The following is a 27470-nucleotide window of genomic DNA, read 5'->3' as shown; positions in this document are numbered from 1 at the left end:
AGCAGCGCTGGTTCTGTCAGAATCCTGTTAGAACGGAAGAACATTTCTGGAGTTTTTTTTAATGGTCCAATAAACTAAATTTACAGTTTTTGCCAAGGTTTTTGCTTTTTTGGTGTTTTTGAAACCGCCTTGAATCAGCGATATTAAAAAAAACATCCAAAAAGCAAAAACTGTAATTTTGCTGGAAATTTTTGTGTATTGCGCCTCTGTTTAAAAAAAAAACTCTAGATTTCTGCTAGAATGCTGTAGCAATATCCAGCTCTATAAAAACTCTGCTAGAATCCTGCTACAGTCGACTCTCTGGCTGTCGATCTTCTCGATATCAATAATTCTCCATCTATCGATGAATTCTTCAGTCCCTTCAATCTGCATATTTCAATTATCTTCATTTCTCGATATTTTCCCTTGCTTGAAGGATCTCTTCCTCGACGGTCCCTTGGATTCTGTTTGCTTTAAAAATCTCTTCCGGTTGTAAATATTTTCACTTTCTCATGGCTTGCATAGACATTTTTCTTGGCGAGACGGAGCCTTGAAGGGTGTTTGACATTAGTTTGTTTTTGTTTGATGGACGTTGCCATGATTCTCTCCCATAGCTGGGTATCAAGAAAAAAATATTTTCAATCGAGTCTTCATTTTGCATCGTTCTGTAAACTGATGATTCTCTTCCTCGACGGTCCCTTGGATATTGACAACCAGGGAGTCGACTGTAGTACGGCGTGACTGGGTATGAGCAAAATAAAAACAAACAAAAAAGCTCAAAAAACAGCCAATGATCACGAAAAATACTGAAAAAGACAAAAACGGAAAGTGGCGTTTGATGCTTCTTTGCGTGGTGCTTTTTAGCATTATTTTTGATGAAAAATCTAATAAGGCTTCATCCATCCCATCTTCCTCCCCCCCTTTTTCTCGCTTTTCCTATACTCATAACATGCAATGTCACAATCTGTTCTGCGGTTGTCATGTGGCTATCATGTGACCGTTTTCCGCGCGTGAACTCTAATTATTGACGCCCGCAGTAATTACAAAAAATAAAAAAAAATGCAAAAAAGTAAAAATATAAACATAAAAAATCAAATATTTATTTATTTAAAAAATCCAAAAATTAAAAAATGCAATAGATGAATCCAGTTTGAAATGGCCGCTAAGTGGCCAGTGGTGTTAGAAATGACAGCTTCCATGTATTTTGATATGGGAGTTGAAAACACTATTTTTAAGCAATAAAATGATTATTTATGGTAAAAGTATTGATTGATTAGGTGTAAAAAATGTGTCTTGAAAGTTATTTAAATAAAAACTGTTTGATAAAATTGCAATCGAGATAAGTACACCATTTGATTCAGCAGGAATTTTAAACTCCAAAATTATATAGTTTTCATCGAGGTTTTCATAATTTTTTTATGTTTTACCTATAAGTATTTTATTTTAAAAGAAAATTAACAAAAAGTATGAATATCGAGATATTTAGTATGGGACCTATCAAATATCTCACCATCAAAAAGCAGCGTTGAGTTTTCGCTGGATTTGTCTATAGAGATCTTTACAGTTTCTCTCACGCACACCACGATTCTGTGTTAGTATTTGTATTTAAAATATTGTTTTGGTTGTGACCGATTGTGATTGGCTGAATTGTGGCTGAATTCCAAGCAGCTGATTTTGTTTAGACTATTTTTACGCAGACATAGGAAAATCGAATAGATCAATCGTCTGTAAAAAACAGCTGTTTACCACGTGCTCGTGGTATAACAAAGGACACAGCTGATTTTGACAGACGAATCATTTTACTCGATTTGCTTATGTCTGCGTGTAAATTTTGTTACAAACTTACACACACTCGCGCGTGGATATCTCTATAGAGTTATCTACGTGCGCATGTATTGCGTGTACGTACACGAAAAAGATTGAGGTTAAATTTTTTACCCGCCAGCAAAACAAATGGGGTTCTAGTGTGCGTGAGCTCGGGCTTAGATAACTCTATGCAGCTTGATCATTGTTTGCACCAGGACACTGTGACGAGAAGCTCGGCATGCAGAAAAATAAGGCATATTTGAATCAACAAAATGTTTTGTTAATTTGAAAATCAAGATTTTTGTTGAATCAAAACAACAAAAGTATTTTTGTGAAATTGAGAAAATCGAGGTTTGTTTAAACGTAAAATCAGTGTTTATTATATTCAACAAAAAAAAAATTAGTCGAATCTCGTTCAGGCTGATACTTAAAAATATTTTTCTGCGTGTAGAAAGTCTTATATACAAAATTCATAAATTTAAAGAACTCCAAAATCAAAATTTCAAAACTAAATCAAAAATCATACATAAAAATAAAAAAAAGGAAATACAATTCGTATTCGATTATCCGAAGTCTTACCCGAAATTTAACTCTGGATAATTGAATCAAGATTTTTTTATTTATATTTAAAGTAAGAAGAATTGAAGAATTAAAAAATATAATATTTCAATTATTATATTTTTTAATTGGATTTAACAAACAAAACATTTCAGAACTTTAAAATTAAAGAATACTCAATGTTTGATTTGTTTCAGTTTTAAGGCTAGTATGGAGATCGGAAGGAAAGGGGTCAAGAAACAGCTTTACGAACAGCAGAACAAAGGAGAGGGACCGTTTTCTTGGGGCTTTTCTTCACCCTCTCTGGCTTGCTCTCGCTGCCGCTGCTGCCCATTTGAAATTTTTCTTGACCGGTTCCTTCCGATGTGCATTAGGGTGTAATATGGTTGCATGGAAAAAAATAAAGTTGTCCAAATTTAGCGAGCACAACCATTTTTCAGTTCCTTTTGGGGTCTTAAACAACTCCCCAAAGTTTGGGAACGATTGGTTTAGTCCTCACTTTGCGCAAAGCGATTCAATGTTCCATATAAATTTGTATGGGAAAAACCATTTTTTTGGATTTTGATATTTATAAAATTCACGTTTAACGTTGTACTAAAACCGGATTCATATTCGGATGCTCTGGAAGCTGCTCTACAACTTTCCCGAAGAGAGTATGGTGCTAACTTGCTCCTATAAAAAGATACAGCGTGTTCAAAACTCGTCTAAAACGTGTTTTTTGCTCGAAAATCACGTTTTAGACGAGTTTTGAGGACGCTGTATCTTCTTCCAGGGGCAAGCTAGCACCATACTCTCTTCGGGAAAATTGTAGAGCACATTCCAGAGCATCCGAATATGAATCCGGTTTTAGTACAGCATGAAACGTGAATTTTATAAATATCAAAATCCAAAAAAATGGTTTTTCCCATACAAATTTATATGGAAAATTGAATCGCTTTGCGCAAAGTGAGGACTAAACCAATCGTTCCCAAACTTTGGGGAGTTGTTTAAGACCCCAAAAGGAACTGAAAAATTGCTGTGCTGGAAAATCGATTTTGATATTACACCCTAATGTGCATACACCGCTTTAGTAGCTTTGAATTTGGATATTTTTAAATTCAAGTTTTTTTTAATTTTGATTTGAAATTTTAATCTTTAACATTTAGATTTTTTTATTATTGCAATCTTATGCCTCTGTCGAGGACTCTTATTCAGAAATACAGTTTAGTCTAGAATATCCAAATTTTCGATTATGCGATGGTTTGCATAAGACTTTGGATAATCGAATCTTGAACAAAACATACTTTTTTTATTTTCTTAAGCCGTTGCAAATATTTTTTGGTAATTTTATATCCCTTGCTTCTGGCCAAAGTCGAGGGGTAGGGGGCAAAAATATAAAATGAAAAATGGGAAAATTTAAATAACTAGCCATTATTGAAATATTGAAACGACGACGTTTCAATATTTCAATAAAAAATGTAGTGTAAACGAGAGTGTAAATGTATTGAATCAATACAGTCGGTTTACCAGAGGTTTACACCATCATTAGATTTAAAAAAAAATTAAAAATGAGATTTCATCCAAATTTCATCATTTCATTTGTTTGCATTTTGGACTTATGATTTTTTCCGAATAATAAATAAAAATTATTTTTATTTTGGGAAAAAAGTTATCAACGCGAATTTTTAACTCTTTGACAAAAAGAATCCTTGGTCAAAATAAGAGTTTTATTTTCATTCAAGCCAGTTTTTTCAAACCTTTTTTTTAAAGTAGGGTACTTTTTGGCGTGACTTTTAGTGATACAGTCGAGGATTTTTTGGTTGTGTGTACAGTGCATTTTCCAATAACTTTTTCATTAAAATTTGGAAATTCTGGCTTGCAAAGTAAACTTTTATATTTTTGCCCCCTTCGAGGGACAAAAATATATATATATATTTTTTTGCATCAGCCTGATCCGATATGAATTTTTGGTGAGACCTGGAGCCTAAAGCGGTATACGCACTTCGGAAGGAACCGGTCAAGAAAAAAATCAAATGGGCAGCAGTGGCAGCGCAAGCAAGTCAGAGAGGGTGAAGAAAAGCCCCAAGAAATCGCTCCCTCTCCTTTGTTCTGCTGTTCGTAAAGCTGTTTCTTGACCCCTTTTCTTCCGATCTGCATACTAGCCTTAACATTTCAAAAGGGCACATATCTTCTGTAAATAAACAATGTATCCCTTTCACTCAAATGACAGTTTACATAAGGTGTGAAAGGGACACTCTCTTGTTTATAAAAGTTATGTGCCCTAATGAAATGGCAAGCACGAATTGACTCTGATACTGAACAAAAATTTAATAGATATTGCGCAATTCCCACTAACTTGGACTTCACACTACATAATTGCTATCGATCGCACTTTTGCGACTTGTCCAACTGACTAGGAAAATTTAAAATTTTCGCAAAAAAGGTCAAAGCGAGCCGCGGTTGCAGATCGTTTGTCAGCTGTCAATCGCAATTTAAAAGTGCGAAACGTCCAGTTTTGTGGAAACTGCGACTGGAAATGTAAATAAACATAAGCTGGCTGCCTAGTTTTTTTTGAAATGTCGACCGGGACCGTGGTGTAGGGGCAAGCGTGGTTGTCTCTCACCCAGTCGGCCTGGCTTCGATCCTAGAAGGTCCCGATGGTAAATTTCGAGACGAGATTTGTCTGATCACGCCTTCCGTCGGACAGGGAAGTAAATGTTGGTCCCGGTCTAACCTAGAGGTTAGGTCGTTAGCTCAGTCCAGGAGTAGGAGTCGTCTCCCTGGGTCCTGCCTTGGTGTAGTCGCTGGTAGGCAGGTGGACTTACAATCCAAAGGTCATCAGTTCGAATCCCGAGGTGGATGGAAGCTTAGGTGTAAAAAGAGGTTTGCAATTGCCTCAACAATCAAGCCTTCGAACACCTAGTTTCGAATTAGGAATCTCGAAATCGAGAACGCCAAGGCAATGCTGTAGAGCGAATAATTTGATTGTTGTCAAAAGTGCGGGCAAAATCCAAGTTACAATGAAAGGATCAATAAAATATGTTGTTTAAAATTGTAAAATTTTACCAAAAATAAAAATTCAATCTAATTATTGACAAATCAGTAAAATATTTTCTAATATTAAATATTTTTATTCCCATAATTTTCAAATTTTCTGTTTTAAGATAACAGCAAAGATTTCTGTTTTTCTGAGAGCATGTGAGCGCCCCTATTCAAACTTCGAGCAGTTTATGCTCCAACCCCTCTTTCCAATCTAGTACCTCCTCCAAAACATATGTCAACACACACCCTTCAATCAGGCCTGCAGCATAACAATTTCGCGCCCACTTTGCTGTTTACCATCATCAGTGCAGTGTGTTCGCTGTGCGTGTCGCTCGAAGCAAGTTTGGTTTGCGGTCAAACCAAGTTTAAGTTAAACTATTGTGCCCTAAAAATCCCTCGCAATGTCCGCCCTGGATGAAATCACCAACAGTGCCGCGGCCGCAACGGCCCAGCAAAAGGCCATCGAGAACGCGAACCGGCAAACCGCTCCGATGGGCCCCTTTCCGGAGTTTCTCAAGTAAGAATTTTGTCATTTTGAATTTAGTTATTTTTAAAATTAAAATTGCTTTAAAGGTACGACGACAACGGCTGCTCGCTGGACCTGTACTGCAAAAGGAAACCCGACATGGAGCCTAAAATGCTTAAATGGGCCTTCAAGCTGGCGGAACGGAACGTTGGTCCCCAGTACAAGGCGTGCAGTCTGGGTTGGCAACCGAAGGTCAAACAGTCCGACCTCAACAAGAACTGGGCCCGCTATCTGGTGGCGGTGGATCGTGCCACGAAGAAACCCGCCGCTTACACGATGTTCCGGTTCGATCTGGATTACGGCCGGAGTGTGGTCTACTGTTACGAGATGCAGGTCGAGGCGGAATTCCAGCGGAAGGGGCTGGGCGGGTTCATGATGAAGGCGCTGGAAAAGTTAGCGCAGCATTACCGACTGGAGCGGGTCGTGTTGACGGTGCTGAAGAACAACGAGGACGGCATGAAGTTCTACCGGAGGTTGGGCTACGACATCGACGAGAATTCCCCGGACAAAGCGGACAACGAGGCGTACGAAATTATGAGCAAGTTGATGCTGTAGGCTTTTAAGAACGTTTATTTTGTATATTTCGTTTTCACAATCTCAGACTGAATAACAAAAAAAAATTATCTCACTCGCTTAACAACTAAATCTTCAATATTTGCCGAAAATCTCCTCCAAAAAGGTGGCCAGCTTGACGTCCCGTTCGCTCAGGCCGCCGCAATCGTGCGTGGCCAGCGTGACCTGCACCTTGTTGTACACGTTGAACCACTCCGGATGGTGGTCCATCTTGTCGGCCAGCAGCGCCACCCGGGTCATGAAGCCGAACGCTTCGTTGAAGTTCTTAAAGAGGTACTCCTTGTAGATGGCGTCGCGACCGGCGGCGGCCATGGTCCAGCCGGCATCTAGGAGCGGTTGGAGCAGTTCCTTGCGCTGGGCGTCGGTCAGTTTGGCAACCTGTGGGAGGGAATAAGTTATACAGTTTTCACCCAAACTCGCACCGACTTCTGTCAGCGTGTAGCTTGACCCAAATCTGCCAACCTAACGACACAAAAGTGAAGGATAAAAAGTCACGCGCTGTCAGATTTTCTCAGTCACCTCGTGGAGCGCGTAGAGTGCGGACGTGTCTTGGAATCTTTTACCTTGAAAAATAGTTTGAGTTTAGTTTTAGTGAAAGTTGTGTCGTTTTCTTCTCTGAAATCGTCCCGTCGAAAAAAATGTTTACAGTCCAATTATTCTCTGCGTGACAATTTCACCGCCGACCATCTTCGAACGCGGCAAGGTGGTTTCAACATTAATTTTAAGAAAGTAAAGAAAGGCATATTTGAATCAACAAAACGTTTTGTTGATTGGAAATTTTATGTACAACGGTAAAAAAACACGATCAAAAACCATTTCTACACGCAGAAAAATAAGGCATATATGAAGCATCAAAACGTTTTGTTGATTTGAAAATCAAGATTTTTGTTGAATCAACGCTAAACGTCAAAACAACAAAAAAAAAAATTGTGGAATTGAGAAAATCAAGGTTTGTTTCAACGCAAAATCGGCGTTGATTATATTCAACAAAAATTTTGTTGAATCAAACCTCGTACAGGCTGATTCTACAAAATATTTTTCTGCGTGTTATCACTTTTTTTTCATTTTAGCATAGAATAGAGAAAGATAGAATTGCCACTCATTTACCGACCGGGGGACAAAACTGTGCTGCCTAACTGATGCCAGCGGCGAAACGGGGAACTACAACACCCTGCGCATAATACTGTCAAGAATGTGGAGAACTGGTTGGCACATATATATTATTCATTAAAAATGTAAAATGATTTAAAAAAAACATGGAAAACAAATCAAAACAATTATGAAAATTCAAGATAAGTGCATCCCTTAACTAGGATATTTTGCTTTAAATAAGATTAAATGATTTTATTTCGCATCAGCATTTTTTTTTTCTAAATTTCAAGATTATGCCAAATAAGTTGACACCCGTTTTCACTTCTCCAAGACATCTGTTTTGTCATGTTGACATTTCGCTGTCGCTGTCAAACCAAGTAAAGAATCGGAAGAGGAAATGACTATTTTGCCTTTCGGAGTAAAGAAAAGTGGTCGTGGTGTTCCAGCAAAGACTTAAACCGCAATTTGCGCCTAATCCTAACGTTCTACCACCTTCACTAGTCTCGTCTTTTCATCCGGCTTCCAAGCACCATTTCACATTTTTGATTGCCAACTGAACGTCAACAAGCCTTTTTCCATCTGTCACTGTCAAACAAAACGCACCCTCCAGAATGCACAGGGCAGTTCCATCAAAGTGCACAGTGCGCATTTCGACTGAAGTTCCCCGTTTCGAGCAGTGGTGGCGCTGTCGGCAGTGTCGCTTGACGTTTACAAGGGGGAATCGGCAAGTGGCAATTCTACCTATCTCTATTCTATGATTTTAGTCACCTCGTGGAGCGCGTAGAGTGCACTTTTTTTTAACAAGACAACATTTTTTCGATAGATCAACTATGGTCCCCTTGGAACGAACTGGCAAGTAGGAGCTTTTCTGTCAAGAAGACCCGCGAGGTTAATTTTTCAAATTGATTTAAAAATCCATTTTAAACTCTTTGTGGTCGTACAAGGGTCATTGTACTCAGAAAAATAAGCTTTATCGCTGTAAACAATATCAGCAATCTAAGCTTCATTTTAGGACCCAATTGAGGAAATCAAGGTTTGTTTTAACGGTTTCAACGCATTTTTTTGTTGATAATATCAACAAAGATTTTGTTGATTCAATCCTCGTATAGGTTGATTTTTGTTTAGGGAAACCAAAAAAAAATGTAAAATCTTTACTTATACCCTATTGATTTTTTAGGATAAATAACTAACTTCCATTACAAAAGCCAACTCGGTCCTAACCAGGTCCTAGTACCGAAAAGGACCAAATAAAAATAATTTTATGAAAAAATAAAACTAACTTCCAATTTTCAGCCGGTTTGTATAGAGAACTGTCAAACGGAGATACCAATCGAGCAAAAGACAAAGGATTTTGATCGATTGGTACCTCCGTTTGACAGTTCTTGTCCTTCGAGAGAAAAAGCAAGAATTTCTAAATTCCACCAAAAGGTGGCGTAAAGTTCACCTCAAAACAATCCGAGCTAACCCTGAAGAGTTTTTAGCGATTTAAGGAAGACGTTTTTTTAACACTCAAACGCTCGGGTAGTCATTTGACCCTATTTTTTTTCTTAAAAATCTCATAACTTTGGGTAGAATTGACCAATTTGAATGCTTCTGGTTTCAAAAGATCCAGATTTGTCTATATTTTCAATTGTCAGATGGGGGACAAATATGGTCCACTTTTACCGGAGATATTCCAGATTCCGTTGGGGTACCTCGGCCCTCCTATTTTGGATTTGGTCAATATAACAAAATTTATTCCATTAAATAAAGCCGCAAATGATGCGAAACTTCAATACATCATCATAATACATTATCCTGCATAGAAACATGACATGGTCAAGTCCTTCGAGCACCGGAACAGGTTCCAACCGGAAATGGTTCACTGAGCTGATGTCGATTGGTGCCCAACTGGAACCGGCTCCGGTGCCCCGTAAGACTTAACAATGTCAATTATTTTTGCAGAATGATGTATTAGAATGATGCCTTGAAGTTTTGCATCATTTGCGGTTTTGTTTTGTGGAATATATTTTGTTATATTTTCCAAAAACCCAAATAGGAGGGCCGAGGTACCCCAACGGAATCCGGAATATCTCCAGTAAAAGTGGACCGTATTTGTCCCCCATCTGACATTTGAAAATATAGATGAATCTGGATCTTTTGCAACCAGAAGCATCCAAATTGGTCAATTCTACCCAAAGTTGTGAGATTTTTAAGAAAAAAAATAGGGGTCAAATGACTACCCGAGCGTTTGAGTGTTAATGAAAAAAAATATTTCTACAAATTTTAACGATCTTTAGCTACCATTAAAACTTAACCGATTTAGCTCAAAATAGGCATAGTTACGTATTTTTGCCTAAGGTTAATTTTATTGCCATTGATTTGCTAGGAATGCAAACATTGTGCTAAGCAAAACTAAGCAGAATTCCATTATTATATTGAGATTTTATAAACATTGAAAATGAGAATTTAAAAATTCAAAAATATTCATTAAAACTCCAACAATCCAGTGACATGTAAATTGTTAGAAGTGTAAGTTGGTTGCACTATTTTTACTACTTTTTTTTAAGTTTTTTGACAAAAATATTACTTTTTGATATTTTGTAACATTGTTGAAGCGAACCACATAAACATTGAAAAATAAAATTCAGAATTTCAATTTGAAATAAAAAATCTAATTTAAATATTAATAAATGAAAATATGGAGTTTAAGATAATTTAAAATATTTTTCTCCTAGAGGCTGGCAAAAATACGAGACAAGTTAAATCACAATTCCAAAGTTCCCTGAAAAAAGAAAAAAAGCTATTTAATTCAAAAATTCATGCTTGATTGAAATTTGATTTAAAAATTGATTTTGGGCTTTGGCAAATATTTAGAACGAAGCTCGTCTAAAAACGAGTTTAAATGTGTCCTTCATATACTAGGATTTGTACATTTTTGTAAGTTTCGACATTGTAAAAACTTGTACAATTGGTTGTTAACTTTTCAGAATACGTTTTATAGTGTTTATTTTTTGCATTTTTAGTCAAAACGAGCACTCTTTTATTTTTTACAAATTGATTTTTTGTACCACAGATCGGGAAAGGACATAAAACTTAAAAAAAATGACATAATTTCATTGATATTTTGCAAATTTCCGGTAGTAATATTATATGATAATATTATTTTATTGCTATTAAAATTTTAATTGTTTTTAGGGGGCGCAAAAAGCTATAAAAAGTATGGACAAAATGCCAGTTCTTGGGAGAAAAAATGAATTAATTAGCCGTTAAACCATGTGTAAAACTATAACAAACAAAAAAAAAATAAAGACTAACCTGAATAAATTAAAAAAAAATCATTAAAAATATATCATAAAACAAAACAGAAAATTGAACAATAGCATTTTAAGATTTCTGAAATAAAGGAAGCTAAATAAAAATAAAACAACAAAAGAAACATGCAAGATGCAATTATTAAAAATTATAGCTATTATAAACAAGTATTAAAGAGTTTAAATTAAAGCTCATAAAGAAACTTTATAACTGAGAAGCATTAATCTCACATTTATAGAGCGCGATAATGCCGGAAGAATAATCAATCACGAAAACGAAAAACGTTCAAGGTTAACGAGCTCACGAAAAAAATCAACTTTCTAAAATGTAGATTACAAGCTCATACCAACAAATTTGGCTAATTGAAATTAACTACAAAATTTACAACTGAAAAACTAACTTTCAATGTAAGATCATCAAATAATCGATATTCCCACAGCATCACAGCAATGGTGGCTCGAGCCACTTGTTGCACTTACCATTTTGCGTTTCTTGGGTGTTTTAATCGCTGAGTTGCTGCTGCTGGCACTCTCCGCCTGTTGACGTGTTCCGATCGAGACTGATCGCCTCTGCTGGAGTCGTTGATTCGTCTGTTGGGAAGAGAGCGTAGAGATAATGTGATTTCTGAACCCCCCAAGTCAAGTCGAGCTAGAGACGCTGCTTTACTTGGTTTACTGCTGCTGGTGTGAGTGTTGCAATGCCTTCAATTCGTTTCCAAGTGCTGCTGCTCCCCACTGCTTGCGAATGTTGTCTTCCCCCCAACAGCACTGCTGTCGGTCCATCGAGCCGGAACGAGTTCGAGGGCCACAGGCGATTTGGCACTGTGAGGTGGGGGCTTTTGGTGAAAAAGTTTGATATTGTTTGAAATTATGTGTTTTCCTTATTAATTTTACTCACCTTTTAGAAAGCAACATTGACGAAATATTCTTCAGAATCATTTTTATGAGTTATTGGAAAAAATGTGAAAGAACTGTGAGATCAAGAAAGATTATTTTTCAAAACAATCAAATTGTACCACAGTTTATTAGAAATGTCACCGCTCTGAGCTTACACGTTCAAAGAGTTCGATTGCAGTTATATAAAAATGTGGTCAAAATTAACAAAATTAAAGAAGGAAAAATTGTCATAAAAAGTCTTATTTTCAAGATTAGCTCACTAATCCACAAAGTTTTCTTTTGGAGTTTTTTTCCGTGTTCATTTTGAGTAACATTTGTTTTGCGGAAAACATTTTCTTTCTTGTTTTCATCTCTTATTTTATGATTTCTTGTTTGATTTTCAGCTTCTTAATTTTTATTTATCTTGTTTATATAATGTTTGTTTCTGATAGTATTTAGTTTATCTTACCGCCTCGTATTGTGGATTTAGCTCGTAGCTGGATTTTCTGGCATCTTCTCACGGTCATTGGAAACGGTCGTGGATAGACCTAGGGATTCCCAGTTGGAGTGAAAAAATTCAATTTGTAGAAAAATTATTTTGCTTTTTTTATCACTTCTCCGACATCAGGAATAATTGTTTGAACATGCTCGCAATTTTTTTATTCGGTCGCAAAAATATTATTTTTCTTGCAAAAACTTCCATTTTTAATCACATAATCACCCCTAATTCTGGCTTGATGCCGCCATCATGCGACCACGTGCTCCTTTTGTCAACAAAGCTGCAGCTGCATGTTTTCACATTTTCTATAACGATACCATTAAATATCATAAAAATTATTTGAAAAAATGCGTAGGTTACTGCATTTTTTTAGAAAAATATAGGAAATGCTTATGAAAATCACAGCCGAAGTAAAGCCCAGAAAATCGACACTTTTTTAAACATTGGCAAAGTCACATAAAACAATTCAAATCAGCCAACCCATTAATTACCATAAGTTTTAAGAGTTCTTCTTTCCAATAGTTTTAACAGATCAAAAATTGGATGAGGCGGGGACCCAAAAAATACTATTTTCTAATTTAGCCTATAATTTTCGTTTGGTCCTAAACACAATTTTCATATCATTACTTTAAAAAATAGGGTTAATTTCAATTTAAATCAATAGAACGGAAAGTTACATAAAAACTTGAGCCTTGTGGGGATGTGAGCCGTTCCGCCTTCGATAGCTCTCTGGTCCGTCGAGCTGTTCCCCCGTGCTGGTCCTTCTCACCTGGTGAAGTTGTGGAGTTCGCCGGCTTACGATTTATTCTCTAAGTACATTTATTCTAACATTAAACACAAATAAAATATAAAATTGAGTAGGGTTTTGCCGTGACCCGTTCACCACCGCAGCAAGTGGGCAATAGAGCGAGTCTTGCCGATCGCTCTTCGCTGCTCCCGACGATCCCGCGCGCATGATGAGGTCGTAGTAGTACGGTGGGATCGCTGCGATGTTCTCCGTCGACAGGTCTGGAACCCATCGACAGCGATCCCTCCGATAGTCCGGATCCTCGTACTCGAACATTCTCACCCACCCTGAAGCAGCTGGTGATTCTGAAAGAAAAAGAAACTCCCCTTCGACGCACACGGAACCAAAGAACGACTGGACTGCTCATGAAGACTCGGAATCAGGTGTTGGTAGAATGCAAAGCTTGACGACTGGCCGCTTGTAGCTCCGAGTAGCTGTCCTAACGGTCACCACTCGAACAACTCCGTCTTCTCCAGGGTGTAGTTCTTCGATCCGTCCAAGTTTCCAACGCATCGGAGGTTGATTCTCGTCCACGATGATTACCAACATGCCAACGTCCACCTTGACCGGCGATTTCCAATTCTTTGGCTTGGCTTGCAGCTGAGTCAGGTACTCCTTCCTCCAGCGTGTCCAGAAGTCCTGAAGCTGTCGCTGTACCAGCTGCCAACGACTCAAGCGGTTCAGCTTCTCGTTGCTGTAGTCCGGTTCCGGCAGCGCATGGATTGGTCCTCCAGTCAAGAAATGGGCCGGTGTCAGGGGTTCTAGGTCTGTAGGGTCATCTGAGAGAGTTGTCAAGGGTCGGGAGTTCAAAACGCCTTCAACTTGAACCAAGAGTGTGTTGAAGTCCTCCGCGGATACCGTGCTGTTCCCCAAGACTCGTAGAAGATGGTACTTCGCCGAGCGGACAGCCGCCTCCCACAATCCACCGAAGTGTGGGGCGCTGGGTGGATTGAAATGCCAATTAATGCCTTCCTTGGTGGCTTCCCGACATATGACCTCTCGATCAGATTCCAAAATGTTGAACAGTTCCAACAATTGGTTCCTTGCCCCTACAAAGTTCGTGCCGTTATCAGAGTAGATATCGCTTGGCCTACCTCGCCGTGCGATGAATCTACGTAACGCTTGGAGGAATCTCTCGGTGGAGAGATCAGAGACGTGCTCCATGTGTACGGCCTTTGTACACATACAAACGAAGACCGCAACGTACGATTTAATCGCAGTTCTGCCTCTTCCAGCCTTCGTAAACACAGGTCCAAAGAAATCAAGGCCTACTTTGAGGAACGGTTTACAAGCAGTAACACGAGCTGATGGCAATTGTCCCATTTGTTGTTGGAGAACAATAGGCTTAGCTCGAAAACAACGCTGACAACGGTGATAAACAGATCTGGCTGTATTCCGACCTCCTAGTGGCCAGAAACGCTGCCGAACTGCTGCGAGAAGTTGTTGAGGTCCAGCATGCAGCAGTTGCTCGTGATAGTCCTCGAAGATCAGCTGAGTCAGTGGATGCTTAGCTGGCAAAACCATGGGATGCTTGGTGTCGTGTGTCTCCTGCGAGTGCGATAACCTTCCACCCACGCGTAGAATACCGTTTTTGTCAACAGCAGGGGTGAACCAGCGCAGTGGAGAGCTTCGTGCAACCGACTTCCCTTCCGACAAAGCCTTCAGTTCGTCCGCGAACACCTCCCGTTGGACCATTCCAACGATGGCCAGTTCAGCACGCTTGAACTCCATCGCAGAGAGGAATTTATGTTGTTTAGGTGATGTTTGGTGACGCAGCATAGCTTTCAACCGTAACCAGTACGCCGTTGACCTGACGAGCTTCATGTACGACGAATACCTTGAAACGAAGTCAACGCTGAACGGTGTTTGTTCTTGAGTTGCTGTGCACGCCGTTTTTCTCCTCTCCGGTGCCTCATCCGGGGACACGGTTGGTTGCGATGGCCATTGGTCTTTCTCCAATTTCAAGAAAATCGGTCCCTCCCACCAGATCACGTTACTTCCGATCATGTCAGGTGGGATTCCACGTGAGATCAGATCAGCTGGGTTGATCGTTCCTGGTACGTGGTGCCAAGTGTGACCTGCCGTCAACGCCTGAATCTTGGCGACGCGATTGGCCACGTACGTGACCCATGTGCTTGGTACAGCCCTCAGCCACATCAAAACGCAGGTTGAATCCGTCCAGTAGTACACGTTCACCGAGACCTTCAGAGCTTGCAGAACCTTTTCCACAAGTAGTGCTCCCAGATACGCACCACAGAGCTCAAGGCGGGGCAGAGTTTGGAGTTTGCGGGTGCGACCTTCGATTTCGACGTCAACAGGTGAACCGAAATGTTGCCTTCAGCGTCCATGCTGCGAAGGTAAACGCACGCTCCGTACGCCTTTTCAGACGCGTCCGTGAAACAGTGCAGCTCGAACTTTGTGGCTCCTCGTGCCAGCACACAGCGCGGAATGCGAAGCTCGTTCAAGTGAGGAATTTTTAGCAAAAAACGTCGAATTTTCTCACCCACCGTCGCTGGTAACTCCGTGTCCCAGTCGATCGGTTTCCCAGTTTCCTTGTCGATCAGATCCCACAACTCCTGGAGGTAGATTTTCGCCCCAACGACGCAAGCTCCTATCAGGCCGAGTGGGTCGAAAAGTCGTGCGACAATTGACGTGACGATCCGTTTCGTCAAAGGTTGATTGGATTTGATTTCAGGAATTTGGAAGTTGAACCTGAATTGATCAGTTCTTGGTAGCCACGTCAGACCCAGTGTCTTAACGCTTGCGTCCTGATCCCAGCTGACCTCGTCAGCGAAAGCCAAATTCTCGTTCGGAACTCCCTTGAGTGCGTCTTCCCAGTTCGACGCCCATTTCCGCAATCTCAACCCACCGCTGGCCATCATTCCATCGTACTGTTGGCGCAGGTTGATTGCGGTGTCCAGATCAGCAGCTCCACAAATAACATCATCCATGTAAATGTCATCGTCGACAGATTCCGCCGCCAACGGGAACCGTTCCCGTTCGTCAGTCGCGAGCTGCTTGAGTGTGCGTGTTGCTAAGAACGGTGCAGGCTTGGTGCCGTAGGTCACCGTGGATAGCTCGTACGAGGCCACCTCCTCGTTCGGTCCAAACCTCCATTTGATGCTTTGAAGTGGTCGGTCCTCTGGGTCCATGTCGATCTGTCGAAACATTTTCTCGACATCGGCGACCAGCATCACCTGGCGAACGCGAGCTCGTAGCATGATCGTACGCAGGTCTTGTTGCACTATTGGCCCTACCAACAGTGTGTCGTTTAAGGAGACGCCCGAGGATGTTTTGCATGAGGCATCAAACACCACCCTACACTTTGTTGTAGTGCTTGACTCGCGTAGAACAGGGTGATGCGGAAGGAAACACCGCTTGACGTTCGCCCGTGAATCGTCATCCACCTTCTCCATGTGCCCTAGAGTTATGTACTCCGTCATGAAGTCGTTGTACTGTTTACGCAATTCCAAGTCCCTTTCCAGTCTCCTTTCCAATCCGTACAGCCGTTTGGTTGCGATCTCTGCCGAGTCGCCTAGCTGTTCCAAACCTCCTTCGTGTTTTGGTAGAGTGACCGTGTAGCGCCCATCCGGTGCCCGTTTCACCGTGCGCTGATACTGCTCCTCGCAGCGAGTTTCATCCACCGAATAGTTGTTGGAGTCACCTACTTCCTCGCAGGCCCAAAACCTCTCCAGCAACTCGTCCAACCGATCAGTGAGCGCCATGTTGCAGGTGATCGTGGTTGGTTGTGAAGTCTCTACCACCTCGCCGGAAATGATCCAACCGAAAACCGATTCAGTTAGAGTAGGCAATCCGTTGCCGAGCGACAGCTCTTTCCCAGTCTTGAAGAAGCTGAAGAATGCCTGAATGCCAATCACCAGATCGACACTCCCTGGTTTGAAGAATGACGGATCGGCCAGATCGATGCCGTCTGGAATTTCCCATTCCGTGATGTCCACTTGAGTCATCGGGAGATCAACTGTGACCTTTGGAAGCACGATAAAGTGAAGGTCCCGTGAGAAGAACGAAAACCGTGACTTGATGGTGGCTTGAACCCTGTGTTTAGCCTTGGTGGTGGCATTTCCGATGCCAGTGATCGAAACGTCGACCTTTTCCCGTTGTATCCTCAGTTGTTGACAAAGTTTCTCCGATATGAAGTTGCATTCAGATCCGGAGTCGAGCAGAGCACGTGCCGGTACGCGAAGACCATGCTCGTTCTCGATCAGTACCACAGCGGTTGCCAATAGTATTTTCGACGTTCGACGATTAGCCACGTGGGAGGACACCTGCTCACCAGCGGCTGTGCTTGCGGTTTCACCTAGCGTAGATTGGCGTTGATTGTTGTTGCTCGTAGTCGGCACCATCTCAGTCGGGTTACTACGCGCATTTCCTCCTCCTTCCGGTTGGAAACATACCATCGTATGATGTCTGGCCTTGCAGTTCCTGCACGAGAAGCGAGATGTGCACTTCTTGGCTTGATGACCTGACCTCAGACAGTTGCGACAGAGGTTGTTGTTACGGATGAACGATTCCCTACTCGCGACCGACATTTTTTGGAAAGTCGGACAGATGTAGAGTCCGTGCGATTCGGGACACGCTGGGCATTTTGAGATCGGCTTCTGGACAGCGTTGTGGCTAACCCGAACCTGAAACGGCTTCTTCTTCGCGGCTGCGTTAGAGTCCTGTTTGTACTCCGACGTCTTCACGGGTAACGCTTCGAGAATCCGTACTCGACGCGTGAGAAAATCCGTCAGATTTTTCAAAGAGTCCGTTTCCTTCGTAGATGTAAACTCCTCCCATCCACGCCGCGTAGCAGGGTCCAACCTTGAGCAGAAGTTCCACCAAAAGTAGATCCTTGTAATCGTTGGGCTGAACCACCTGGTCCAGGGACTGAACGATCATATTGAACGATTCCACCAGCTTGTGCAGATCCTTTGCGGACTCCTTCACCAGAACAGGAAGCTCGAAGAAGGACTGCGCCTGTTTCTTCTTCAGCAGTTTGTGGTTGTTGTACTCCTTAGTCAGGGTTTCCCAAGCTAGTGCATAATTGGCCTTGGAGATCTTTATGTTCGCGATGTGTGACAAAGCTTCGCCTATCAGACTACTGCGCAAATAATGAAATTTCTCGACATCTGGCAAATCGGTCTTCCAATGGATTAGTGAGGTGTAAAGATCCCTAAAACTCAACCATTCGTCGATGTTTCCATCGAACTTTTGGAGAGTAATCGGCGGAAGACGAACATGATCCATAGAGCCTGACGACGTTGATTGATCAGCTGGAAGGGTTGATTGATTGAGGTTGGGTTGCGTGAAATCCTTCAACTTGTCCAGCAGAAAGATTTGACCTCGTAGTACAGATTTTCCCAACTTGATCGTTCCTTGTCAAATGTTGCAGTGGTGCCCTCAAAATCGTCGTGCGCCATGATGTCACTTGTGACCTCGCTCATCAATTCCCACAGTTCATCCAGACGCTCGAGACGAACATTGATTTGGTTGGCGGTCGCATCTTCCGGGTAATCGTCTTTGAACTGGCAAATGATGTTAAACGAAGTTTGATGGCTTTTGAGCTTCGCCAGAAGCACCTTCAGCGAGGTCGTGGCAGTCGCCACCGTTGATTTCGGAAGTCGCGGCATGACGTTTAGCGTGATTGACCTGCCCAACAGTTTACTGCGCTGGGTAAATTTGAATGAAATGTCGCAGTAGATCCACAGTCCGTAAAACGGTCCACGCAGGTCGTCAATGAATGCCAGTTGCCAGTGACGCTCGAATTAGTTCAATGGGAAATCGACGAGGAGAAGAGTGCATGTAGTATCCAACGTTTTCACTTCGGCCGACATATACTGTTGGCTTTACCTGTGCAAACAACAGCCTAGCAGGATACCGAAGAAAACCGTCCAACAACCAGAAAACGAGCAGCAAAGCGGAGTCTCAGAGCAGCCAAATCGAATCGTTCCAAACCGAGGAGAGTGAGAGGGCAGATGTAGTACCAAAAAGTCTTACTTCGGCGTGACATATACTGTGCCTCACCTGGAGAACTAACAGCAACACCAACACGAAGTAGCGAAGAATCACGTTGAAGCGGATGGGTTAACACCCAGGGATTGCGCGCCAAAGAATGGTAACTCGAAGCGGTGTTTGTGTGTGCATCGAAAACGGGATTTATTGTGTAGTAACCAAATGAGTTTGCCCCGGCAGGGCATATACTAGTGTGTTACCTATGCAAACAGGTTTGAGTGCGATGCCCTGGTCGACGGCTGCAAGTCCTCACGATTGTACACGTGGCTGGCTTCGTCCAGCCTGCCAACACCGATCGGTCGGCGTCCACCGAGTTGTCGTCCCGTACCAGCGTTCCGCGCTAGCGTCCCAAGCCAGCGAACCAGCGTCGCCGTTCCGCTCCAGCGATCCGTACTGGCGATCCAGGCCGGCGTTCAGTACCGCCGTTCCTTGCCGGCGTCCAAAGCTACACCAGCAGCACACGAACGCGATGATGATGAGTTGATGCCACAGTCGATTTCGTTTTCACCGGCGGATTCCCGCACCGGTAGTTGTCCAAATCGAAACTCAGCAGTCGTCCTCGCTCGAGTAGTCCGCGTCGGTAGTTGACCGCACCAGCAGTTGACCACACCGACGATTAGTAGCGCCTGAAGTTGCCAGGGGGCCGTTCCGATGGCCGGTTGACTCGGAAGTCGTAAAGTCACAGCAGGACGTAAAAGAAGTTGGTGTTAGAGTGGAGTTCGGCTTCGGCCAAGACATATACTAGGCGTAGTGCGGAGTTAGCTTACCTCACCAGAAAGGTAGTTACATGGAGTAAGCTACCGCGATGGCCGATCCTCGCCGTGATGAAAAGGTCCTTTGATCCCGACAGGACAATGCGGAGTCCCGTTGAATGCCCGGTTGCAATGGCGTCGTACAGCGTCGCGACCTGGTTTCGCGCGCTGCTGCTGCGATGGCGTCGTCCCCGCGGTTCACGCGGCCCAGACGATCCAAATGTGTTGCCTTGACGGTCCTTCCCGGAGTTATCCGGTTCGAAGGACCAGCAATGTGGGGATGTGAGCCGTTCCGCCTTCGATAGCTCTCTGGTCCGTCGAGCTGTTCCCCCGTGCTGGTCCTTCTCACCTGGTGAAGTTGTGGAGTTCGCCGGCTTACGATTTATTCTCTAAGTACATTTATTCTAACATTAAACACAAATAAAATATAAAATTGAGTAGGGTTTTGCCGTGACCCGTTCACCACCGCAGCAAGTGGGCAATAGAGCGAGTCTTGCCGATCGCTCTTCGCTGCTCCCGACGATCCCGCGCGCATGATGAGGTCGTAGTAGTACGGTGGGATCGCTGCGATGTTCTCCGTCGACAGGTCTGGAACCCATCGACAGCGATCCCTCCGATAGTCCGGATCCTCGTACTCGAACAAGCCTTGTAATTTTGTAATTTGTAATTTATTGGAAACGATAGCCTGTTAGTATAACACTTTGTATCAGGTTAAGGAAAGAGCCTTAAAAAGTTTATATATGTCACATATTTAAAGAACGGGAAAATGCACATCTATTTAGAGATTTTTCCGTCATTTTTCAGAGATAATGTTTGCATGGAACATTTTAAATGCAAAGAAAATTTCGATAAACAGGATCGCTTGAAAAACTAAATTTAAATTTTTATAGCAAAACTTTTAGGCAATCGACGATAATGGACGATAACTCATTTTCATAATCTTTCTAAAATTTACTGAAATTGAATTGCTTTCAGAATTTTTTAATAATACAGCAAGTTTTGAAGATTTTTTTTTATTTATTTGAATTTTCACTTTCTTAGAGTTTTTTTTTATGGCAAAATACTAAAATTTTCACGAAATACCGTATTTGTTGAAAATACTCGAACTTTCACAATTCGCTATAAGGCAAAGTTTTGTATGCATTTTCGCCTTATTTTTTTTTTGTAATATTCTAAAATTTTCATAAAATACCGTATTTTTCGAATGTACTCAAATTATCATGATTTGCAATATGGGTATCAAACGAAGCAAAATTTTGAATGTATTTTCAGTTTATTTCAGTGTTTTTGTAAAATATAAAAAAAGTTAACAAATTACCGTATTTTTTTTTGTAAATACCCTTTTTTTAATTGAAGTAAAACTTTTCACGCTTTTTAACCTTTTTTAAGTTTTTTTTTGTTGAATACTTAAATTTTTACAAATCACCGTAATTTAAAAAAAAGGATTTCATCGAAAATACTCAAATTTTTCATAATTTGCAATATAGGTATCAAACGAAGCGAAATTTGGTATTTCACTTTATACTAGAGTAGTTTTTGTGAAATACTTAAATTTTCACAATATATTTTTTTGAATGTACTCAAAATTTTCATAATTTGCAATAGGCTTTGAAACGAAGCGATTGCGATTTTATTGTATTTCAAAATTTATCCCAGTGTTATTGTAAAATACTAAAATTATCATAAATTTAAGCATTTTTTTTCAAAATACAGCTTTTCAAATATGCAATGTGGGCTGCATTTTCAATTCATTTTATATTAAAAAACAAAACAACTGAAATTTATTTTTGAAATACCCTATTTTTTATTTAAATTTGTATATTTTTGTAAAAATGCATACACAATTTCTTTCTTTTGCAAATCATAAAAATGTGAGCACTTTCGAAAAAAATACGGTGTTTTGTGAAAATTTGAGCATTTTACAAAAACTAAAAATATATTCGCTTTGTTTGATACCTAATACACTAGTGATTGGTGGCCGACAGCTATTAATTCGACTTGGTTTCGTTTTGACAATTAAACCCTCTACTGCCAAAATTTAATTTTCGAAAAAAAATATTTTTCCCTGGTTCAGGAGGTCATTTTGAGCAATTTTTGTTCTACGAAAAACTTCACTTTTTTTGCTTTATGTTTTTCTTGTTTCATTTTACGTGTTTCAATTTGAATTTATCTTGTTTATTTTATGTTTGTTTTTGGTAGTATTAGGCCTATTCTACCACCTCCTATCATTACATTTTGCCTATTTATTTTTTCATGGTTTTACAGTCAAATTTTCAAGTTTTTGCTTGTTTTTCACATTTGCTGCTATAAAATGGCACGATTATCATTGAAATTGTAAAAAAAATGCGTAGAGGCTTAGTCTGGGATACCAACAAAATTACTGCATACTTCTTTTTACTTAAAATACAGAAAATGTTAGTAAAAAACACAGCCAAAGTTGACCCTTATAAAAACTGTCATTTTAAAAACATTGGCAAAGTCACATAAAACAAGTAAATCTTCCAACCCATAAATTTTCTTAAGTTCCAGAGTTCTTCTTGTCCAATGCTTATAAAATATTAAAAATTGGTTGAAAAATGGATTTTCGGCGATTTTTTAAATCGAAGCTCGTGCGGGGTTGGGTTGTAGAGGGTTAACCGGTTAACATAATTTGGTTGGATTGAGTCAATTTTAGAAATATTTAAAAAATGGGTTATCGTTTGATAGAACAATCGAAAAAACGATATATTATCGATTTCGTCCTGACGAGAACTATCGTTATCGAACCTCGAACATTTTCTCTTTAACAACCTTGATTAAAAAGTGTTTTTGCAATTCCGTCGTGAAACTACTTACTTTTCCTGTCATTCTTGAACGACGAAATAGCCTACTTTTCTGTACCAAAAATAACAGAATCGAATAGCAACATTTTTCAAAATAAATGCTGAAAAGTCACACTTTTCAACATTATTTTGATTTAAACGATTTATTGATGAAATACATGAAAATTTGACATAAAATTTCACTCAGTGTGTGTTTCTTGGAATTGCAAAAAATGTTGTATGGAACTCGTTGCAAAACTTGATTTTTTCAGCACTCTTCGTATTTATCCAACTCGGTGAACCTCGTTGGATAAATGTACGACTCGTGCTGAAAAAATCCTCTTTTTGCAACTTGCTGCATAAACTACACAGCAAAAAAAGTAGTAAAACGCCTGCATGTAAAAATGGGTTGTGTAGTTATTTTTGTGTGATATTACACAATTTAGTAGTACTCCGCTTCACAATTTTTTCTAACACCATTTACACCTAAAATGTGTAAAATTATACACATTTTTCGTTAATATTGCATTTGCGTGTTGTTTGCTATCCAGCTGTCAAAATATCCAAACTAAACTCAACTCGCGTGAATCAAAACAGTTCGGAAAATCAGCAAGAGTGAATATATTGATTCGTTTGAGGATTAAAACCATCTTCAAGGCTGAAAATCATGAAAATATACAAAGGTAAGTGTTTACCTACTTCCGTTATAAAAGAATGACATAAAAACACTATTCCCAGGATTTTTTTTAGGTTTGAAATTTCCCGGAAGCGACGGTCCAAAACTGATCCTACTGCAAGTGTCCGGCCAACCAGCTGGCGCCACAATTCACTGTTTAAGAAGCCGGTTCGGTGTTGCGACCAGCAGCAGTTGCCACGATTGGCATCGTTTGCCACTGTACCAGGAACCCTCTGGACGATATCTGGTTCTCGAAAACTTCCGGAATCAACGCTGCCACTGAAGCTGCAAAACCATAGAAGCCGAAAATTGTCCCGAACGGGCTCGTGTCAAGGTAGACGGAGAATACGCAGCCAGTCAAGTTTCCGTCGCTGACCTCCGCCGGCTCCGGAGGTAACTCGAAGAGGGTGGCACTGGCGCTGGTGAGTGAAGTTGTAATTGCTTGTTCAATTTGAACACCGGCAGACAGGAGCAAGACAGCGTGTTTCCCCGTGTTTCCCACCGATACTTGCTCGTTCATGACTTCACCGTCAAAAATATCGCTGATTCGCGCCGGAATCTGTTCGAACAGTGTTTCGCTCTGGGCGCGATTCTTGAACCGAGCTGGCTGGATTTGCCCCCGCTGACGTTGCCATTGCGTGATGCTTCGAACGTTATGGTGCTCCCCTCTCGCCGGGTAGTGACGAAACCCCGAAAGGCCTGAATCCGCTTCAGAAATCGGTCAACGAGACATACTTCTCTAACCCACACGAACGTCGTGCGAATGCTCTGCAATTCGTACAACTTTTTATACGAAGTCCCATTCTTCAACCCTTTAGGAGGAACCACACCCGGGTCGTGGAATGGAAGGTTGGCCGCGAAAAGGATACGCACCTCGTCAACACCTGGGCCGTTCGCGATCATCCGCACATCGACCACAGAACAACCGATTCGGAAGGAATGTTGTCCACTCACTAGCCGTATAACACCAGTTCTGGCTTAAAGTTAGTCAATTTTTCAATTAAATTAATTTTTTCAACAACACGTTTGGTTTCGTACAAAATTATACATTTTTTTTTTATTTTCTCTTAACAGATCAGGTGCAATCACGGACGAACGGACATGACACCACGAACAAATTTGACTCATTTTTCTGAGGCAAAATTCAAATTTCAGCCATATAAAAATACGTTAAAACCGCGATGAAACACTAGCGCCGTCTGTGCTCACATTGGCGAACTATATTTATTTTGATGTTATTCCACTTTCTGTCAAAATGTTGGCATGCTGCGGTGATTGAAAAATGTCATTATCATTATCCGCTACCAATAGCTTTACATTGCGCGCAGTTCATGTTGCGGTGAACGTTAGTTCTACATTTTTGATTGATATCAACAATACTATCTGGAGCGAATCATAAAGTAAACAAAACAAGCAGGATGTGCAAGCTTTATGTTAAATTTAGTAAGTTAGTTTATTTTGTTTAACAATTTTCCTGGATATTTGAGTTTTTTGTCATTTTGCTCACGATGCAGCATCATGTTTTTTAACGAGTTCTGAAACGAGTCTAGATTGTCTCGCAGAGGTGGATTTACAGTGGAGAGTGGAGCATGGATTAAAGAATTGACTGCCAAAATAAAGGGGAGGTCAGGCTGTGAAAGGTTACCAAACGTTTGTTCCGTCGGCGTTTGTAGGTGAGGTATTCTGTCGGTGTGAGAGATAAGTTAATAAGGTTTGGTTTGTTGAAATAAAACGCAATGAAGTTTAGATTTTCCCACTTTTTTTATTAGCTCAACAAGTATGATGATCGCACTGCGTACCAGTACTCTGGATAATCGCTTGTCCCATCCATTCTAGCACGATCGAGGGTTCACTTTTAATGCACCAATGACTTCCGGGGCGAACGTATCAGTTTTGGCTCCGTCCGTTGATTGAAATAGGCGTAGGGGGTTGATCATATTCAGCTATATTTTCTATTCATGATTATGTACGAGCTGCCAGGTTCCAACTGCTCCTCGGAATTCAACCAAACGTGGACGAAAACAGACAGTTCTGCTGAACCAAGCGGGTTGCCGTTAAACACGTCCTCGCCATGTGGAGTGATCGTACTGTTAGAGTTGCCGGTCCACTTTTCTTTGTCCTCCTGGTCACATGGGCCACCAAGGTCATCGTTCAACTCGCTCGCATGTCCAAGGGCAACTTGGCTGGTGGGGTCTTCGTTCATCTCGTCCTCGGATTCCAGCCACTCCTCATGCGCGGTACGGTTCCAAGACTGCAAATCATATTTATTTAGAAAAAAAAGTGTTTACATGACAAAGCAAATCATACCCTTGGCCCGGTCCATGATGCCGTAAATCCTCTCCCACAAAACGGCTTGTTCCAGCCTGAGCCACATGGGAGGGAAGAAATGAACAGCCAACAATTTGCGGAACGGTCCCGAATCGAAGCCCTCTGCCTGGTCGACCCCGAATCCGGAAATCTTCTTCCGCAAAATGCACCTAGCTCCATTCCGTTTCGCTTGTTGGATCAAGCGAAACCTCGCACTTCCGTCCCATTTTATTTGAATTTTCTACGTCCACGGACGAACGGACATGACACACGCAACACGCAAATCAACGATTCTGAATCAAACTCTGAAAGCAAACTGTCAAGTGGAGCAAACTGACAAATTTTGTTTTGACATTTGCGCTCGCGTTCTGAAGGCAAGCCGAGAAAAATAAGAAGAAGACGAAAAAGAAGACCAGCTTCAAAATCAAAATGCTGGTGTCATGTCCGTTCGTCCGTGGTGCAATCTTCACGAATCAACGCCGGGCATTCGAGCTAGCTGCGGTAATCATGCCGAGATTCCTGTGGCGTGGAACAACGCGTGTCGATGCTGAACGAGAGGTGGCCATGAAGAGGAATCGCACCTTTTCCACACCCAAGCCGGTTACGGTCATCCACACCTCGGCCGCAGAACATCGATTCGACACTCTCCGGCCGGTGAAGGTCATCCACATCTCGGCCGCAGACCAATTGATTCGAGGGGTAAGTTGACCTCGAGGAGGAAACGCACCTCGTAGTATCCGGACCGGTCACGATCATCCGCAGCTGGACATCTAAATATCCTTTTCATTTTCCTTTACAGATCTTGTGCGATCATCACGAGACAAAGCCGGGTGTTCGAACTTGCAACGGAGTTCAAATCTGAACATTCCATGGCCGCGGTAAAACCGATTCCGAAAGAATTTGGCCGCGAAGAGGAAACGCATCAAGTCCACACTCGGGCCGTTCTCATTCGCAGTTCGGCCACGGGAGGAAGGTTGGCCGTGAATAGGAACAGGAACAGAATAGCAGTTCTGCCTTCAAGTTAGTCACTTTTTCAATAAAAATCAACTTTTCCAACAACACTAACGGCATGTCCAATTTTAATTATTTTTTTTATTTTTCTTCCACAGATCTGGGGCGAAGTTCCCGGATTAACGTCGTGTGTCCAAGTTGGCTGCGGTATTTAGGCCAGGAAACGATCGATCGATGGGAAGATTGGCCGCAAGGAGAAACCACACCCGGGTCGTTTGCGATCATGCGCATTTCGGCCACGGAAGAAATGTTGTTCGCGAACAGGATGCCACCTCGTCCACACCCGGGCAGTTCGCGATCATCTCGTTCACACCCGAGCATCCACCGGATGCTGCTCGACGATTGTCTCGACGGCCTTATCGAAGAAATCTCGGAAATTTTCTGCGCAATAAACAAAAATTTGAGAAAAATCGTTCTGTTTACGTTTAAATTGACATTTCTAATTTGAAGGAACCAACTCGATATCTACCCCTGGGGTAAAAATGGGTTTTGTGTAAAATTACACGTTTTTAAGAGTACATTCATAGATGTAATTTTAAGTGATTTTTTTCACAAAGGTGATGTGCATGCTTTTGCATGCGATTTTACCATCGGTTTTTTTGCTGTGATACTATTATTTGATTAAGAATACATAAATAAGCATTATACAATTTATTTTGAGTAGTTAAACATAAATTTTACAAGTGTTTTAATGAAAATTTAAATTTAGTCTTTGTCTTTCTACAAATCAACGAATGTTTCAAAACATTCCTCAAATCAGCTAAATTCTCCCAGAAGTCCTTTTATAAAGGAGCAAAAACACAAATCACCCAAAAGCCCTTTTCCAGCGGCCTCTCGCCGATTCCGCTCTTCACTGCTCGATTCAACACGTGCTCCAGCCGCGGGACGCAGGCGCCAC

General features: G+C 41.3%; 5 protein-coding genes and 1 long non-coding RNA gene across 7 annotated transcripts; 3 read left to right on the top strand and 3 right to left on the bottom strand.

Annotated features, from left to right (window-relative positions):
- The first annotated feature begins 5639 nt into the window (after window positions 1-5639).
- Window positions 5640-6521, top strand: LOC6038474 (N-alpha-acetyltransferase 40). The gene is made up of 2 exons (XM_001848219.2): window positions 5640-5881; window positions 5938-6521. Exons 1-2 carry the CDS (start codon window positions 5766-5768, stop codon window positions 6443-6445), a joined length of 624 nt encoding a protein of 207 aa, XP_001848271.2. The 5' UTR covers window positions 5640-5765; the 3' UTR covers window positions 6446-6521.
- LOC6038473 (pterin-4-alpha-carbinolamine dehydratase 2) lies at window positions 6441-11856 on the bottom strand. The gene is made up of 4 exons (XM_038248638.1): window positions 11747-11856; window positions 11516-11684; window positions 11329-11439; window positions 6441-6841 (listed from the first exon to the last, which is right to left on the bottom strand). Exons 1-4 carry the CDS (start codon window positions 11785-11787, stop codon window positions 6539-6541), a joined length of 624 nt encoding a protein of 207 aa, XP_038104566.1. The 5' UTR covers window positions 11788-11856; the 3' UTR covers window positions 6441-6538.
- A 1517-nt stretch (window positions 11857-13373) lies between these two features.
- LOC119771119 lies at window positions 13374-17560 on the bottom strand. The gene is made up of 3 exons (XM_038266518.1): window positions 15263-17560; window positions 14411-15212; window positions 13374-13777 (listed from the first exon to the last, which is right to left on the bottom strand). The coding sequence occupies exons 1-3, from the start codon at window positions 17558-17560 to the stop codon at window positions 13374-13376; spliced, it is 3504 nt and encodes a 1167-aa protein (XP_038122446.1).
- Window positions 17561-22949: 5389 nt separating this feature from the next.
- On the top strand, window positions 22950-24341 carry LOC119765038. Its single transcript, XR_005276459.1, has 3 exons — window positions 22950-23261; window positions 23317-24237; window positions 24329-24341. It is a non-coding gene; the product is annotated as an uncharacterized LOC119765038 (long non-coding RNA).
- A 785-nt stretch (window positions 24342-25126) lies between these two features.
- Window positions 25127-26018, bottom strand: LOC119765640. The gene is made up of 2 exons (XM_038249912.1): window positions 25562-26018; window positions 25127-25505 (listed from the first exon to the last, which is right to left on the bottom strand). Exons 1-2 carry the CDS (start codon window positions 25739-25741, stop codon window positions 25194-25196), a joined length of 492 nt encoding a protein of 163 aa, XP_038105840.1. The 5' UTR covers window positions 25742-26018; the 3' UTR covers window positions 25127-25193.
- Window positions 26019-26024: 6 nt separating this feature from the next.
- Window positions 26025-27129, top strand: LOC119765639. 2 transcript variants are annotated; one of them, XM_038249910.1, is made up of 3 exons: window positions 26025-26260; window positions 26361-26581; window positions 26671-27129. In XM_038249910.1, exons 2-3 carry the CDS (start codon window positions 26431-26433, stop codon window positions 27018-27020), a joined length of 501 nt encoding a protein of 166 aa, XP_038105838.1. In that variant the 5' UTR covers window positions 26025-26260; window positions 26361-26430; the 3' UTR covers window positions 27021-27129. The 2 variants fall into 2 exon arrangements, with proteins under 2 accessions (XP_038105838.1, XP_038105839.1); XM_038249911.1 differs by having other exon boundaries at window positions 26671-26977.
- Window positions 27130-27470: the final 341 nt, after the last annotated feature.

Source organism: Culex quinquefasciatus, chromosome 1 (genome assembly GCF_015732765.1).
Source record: "Culex quinquefasciatus strain JHB chromosome 1, VPISU_Cqui_1.0_pri_paternal, whole genome shotgun sequence".
In the NCBI taxonomy this organism is placed as follows: domain Eukaryota; kingdom Metazoa; phylum Arthropoda; class Insecta; order Diptera; family Culicidae; genus Culex; species Culex quinquefasciatus.
This window is presented reverse-complemented; position numbering and strand designations above follow the sequence as displayed.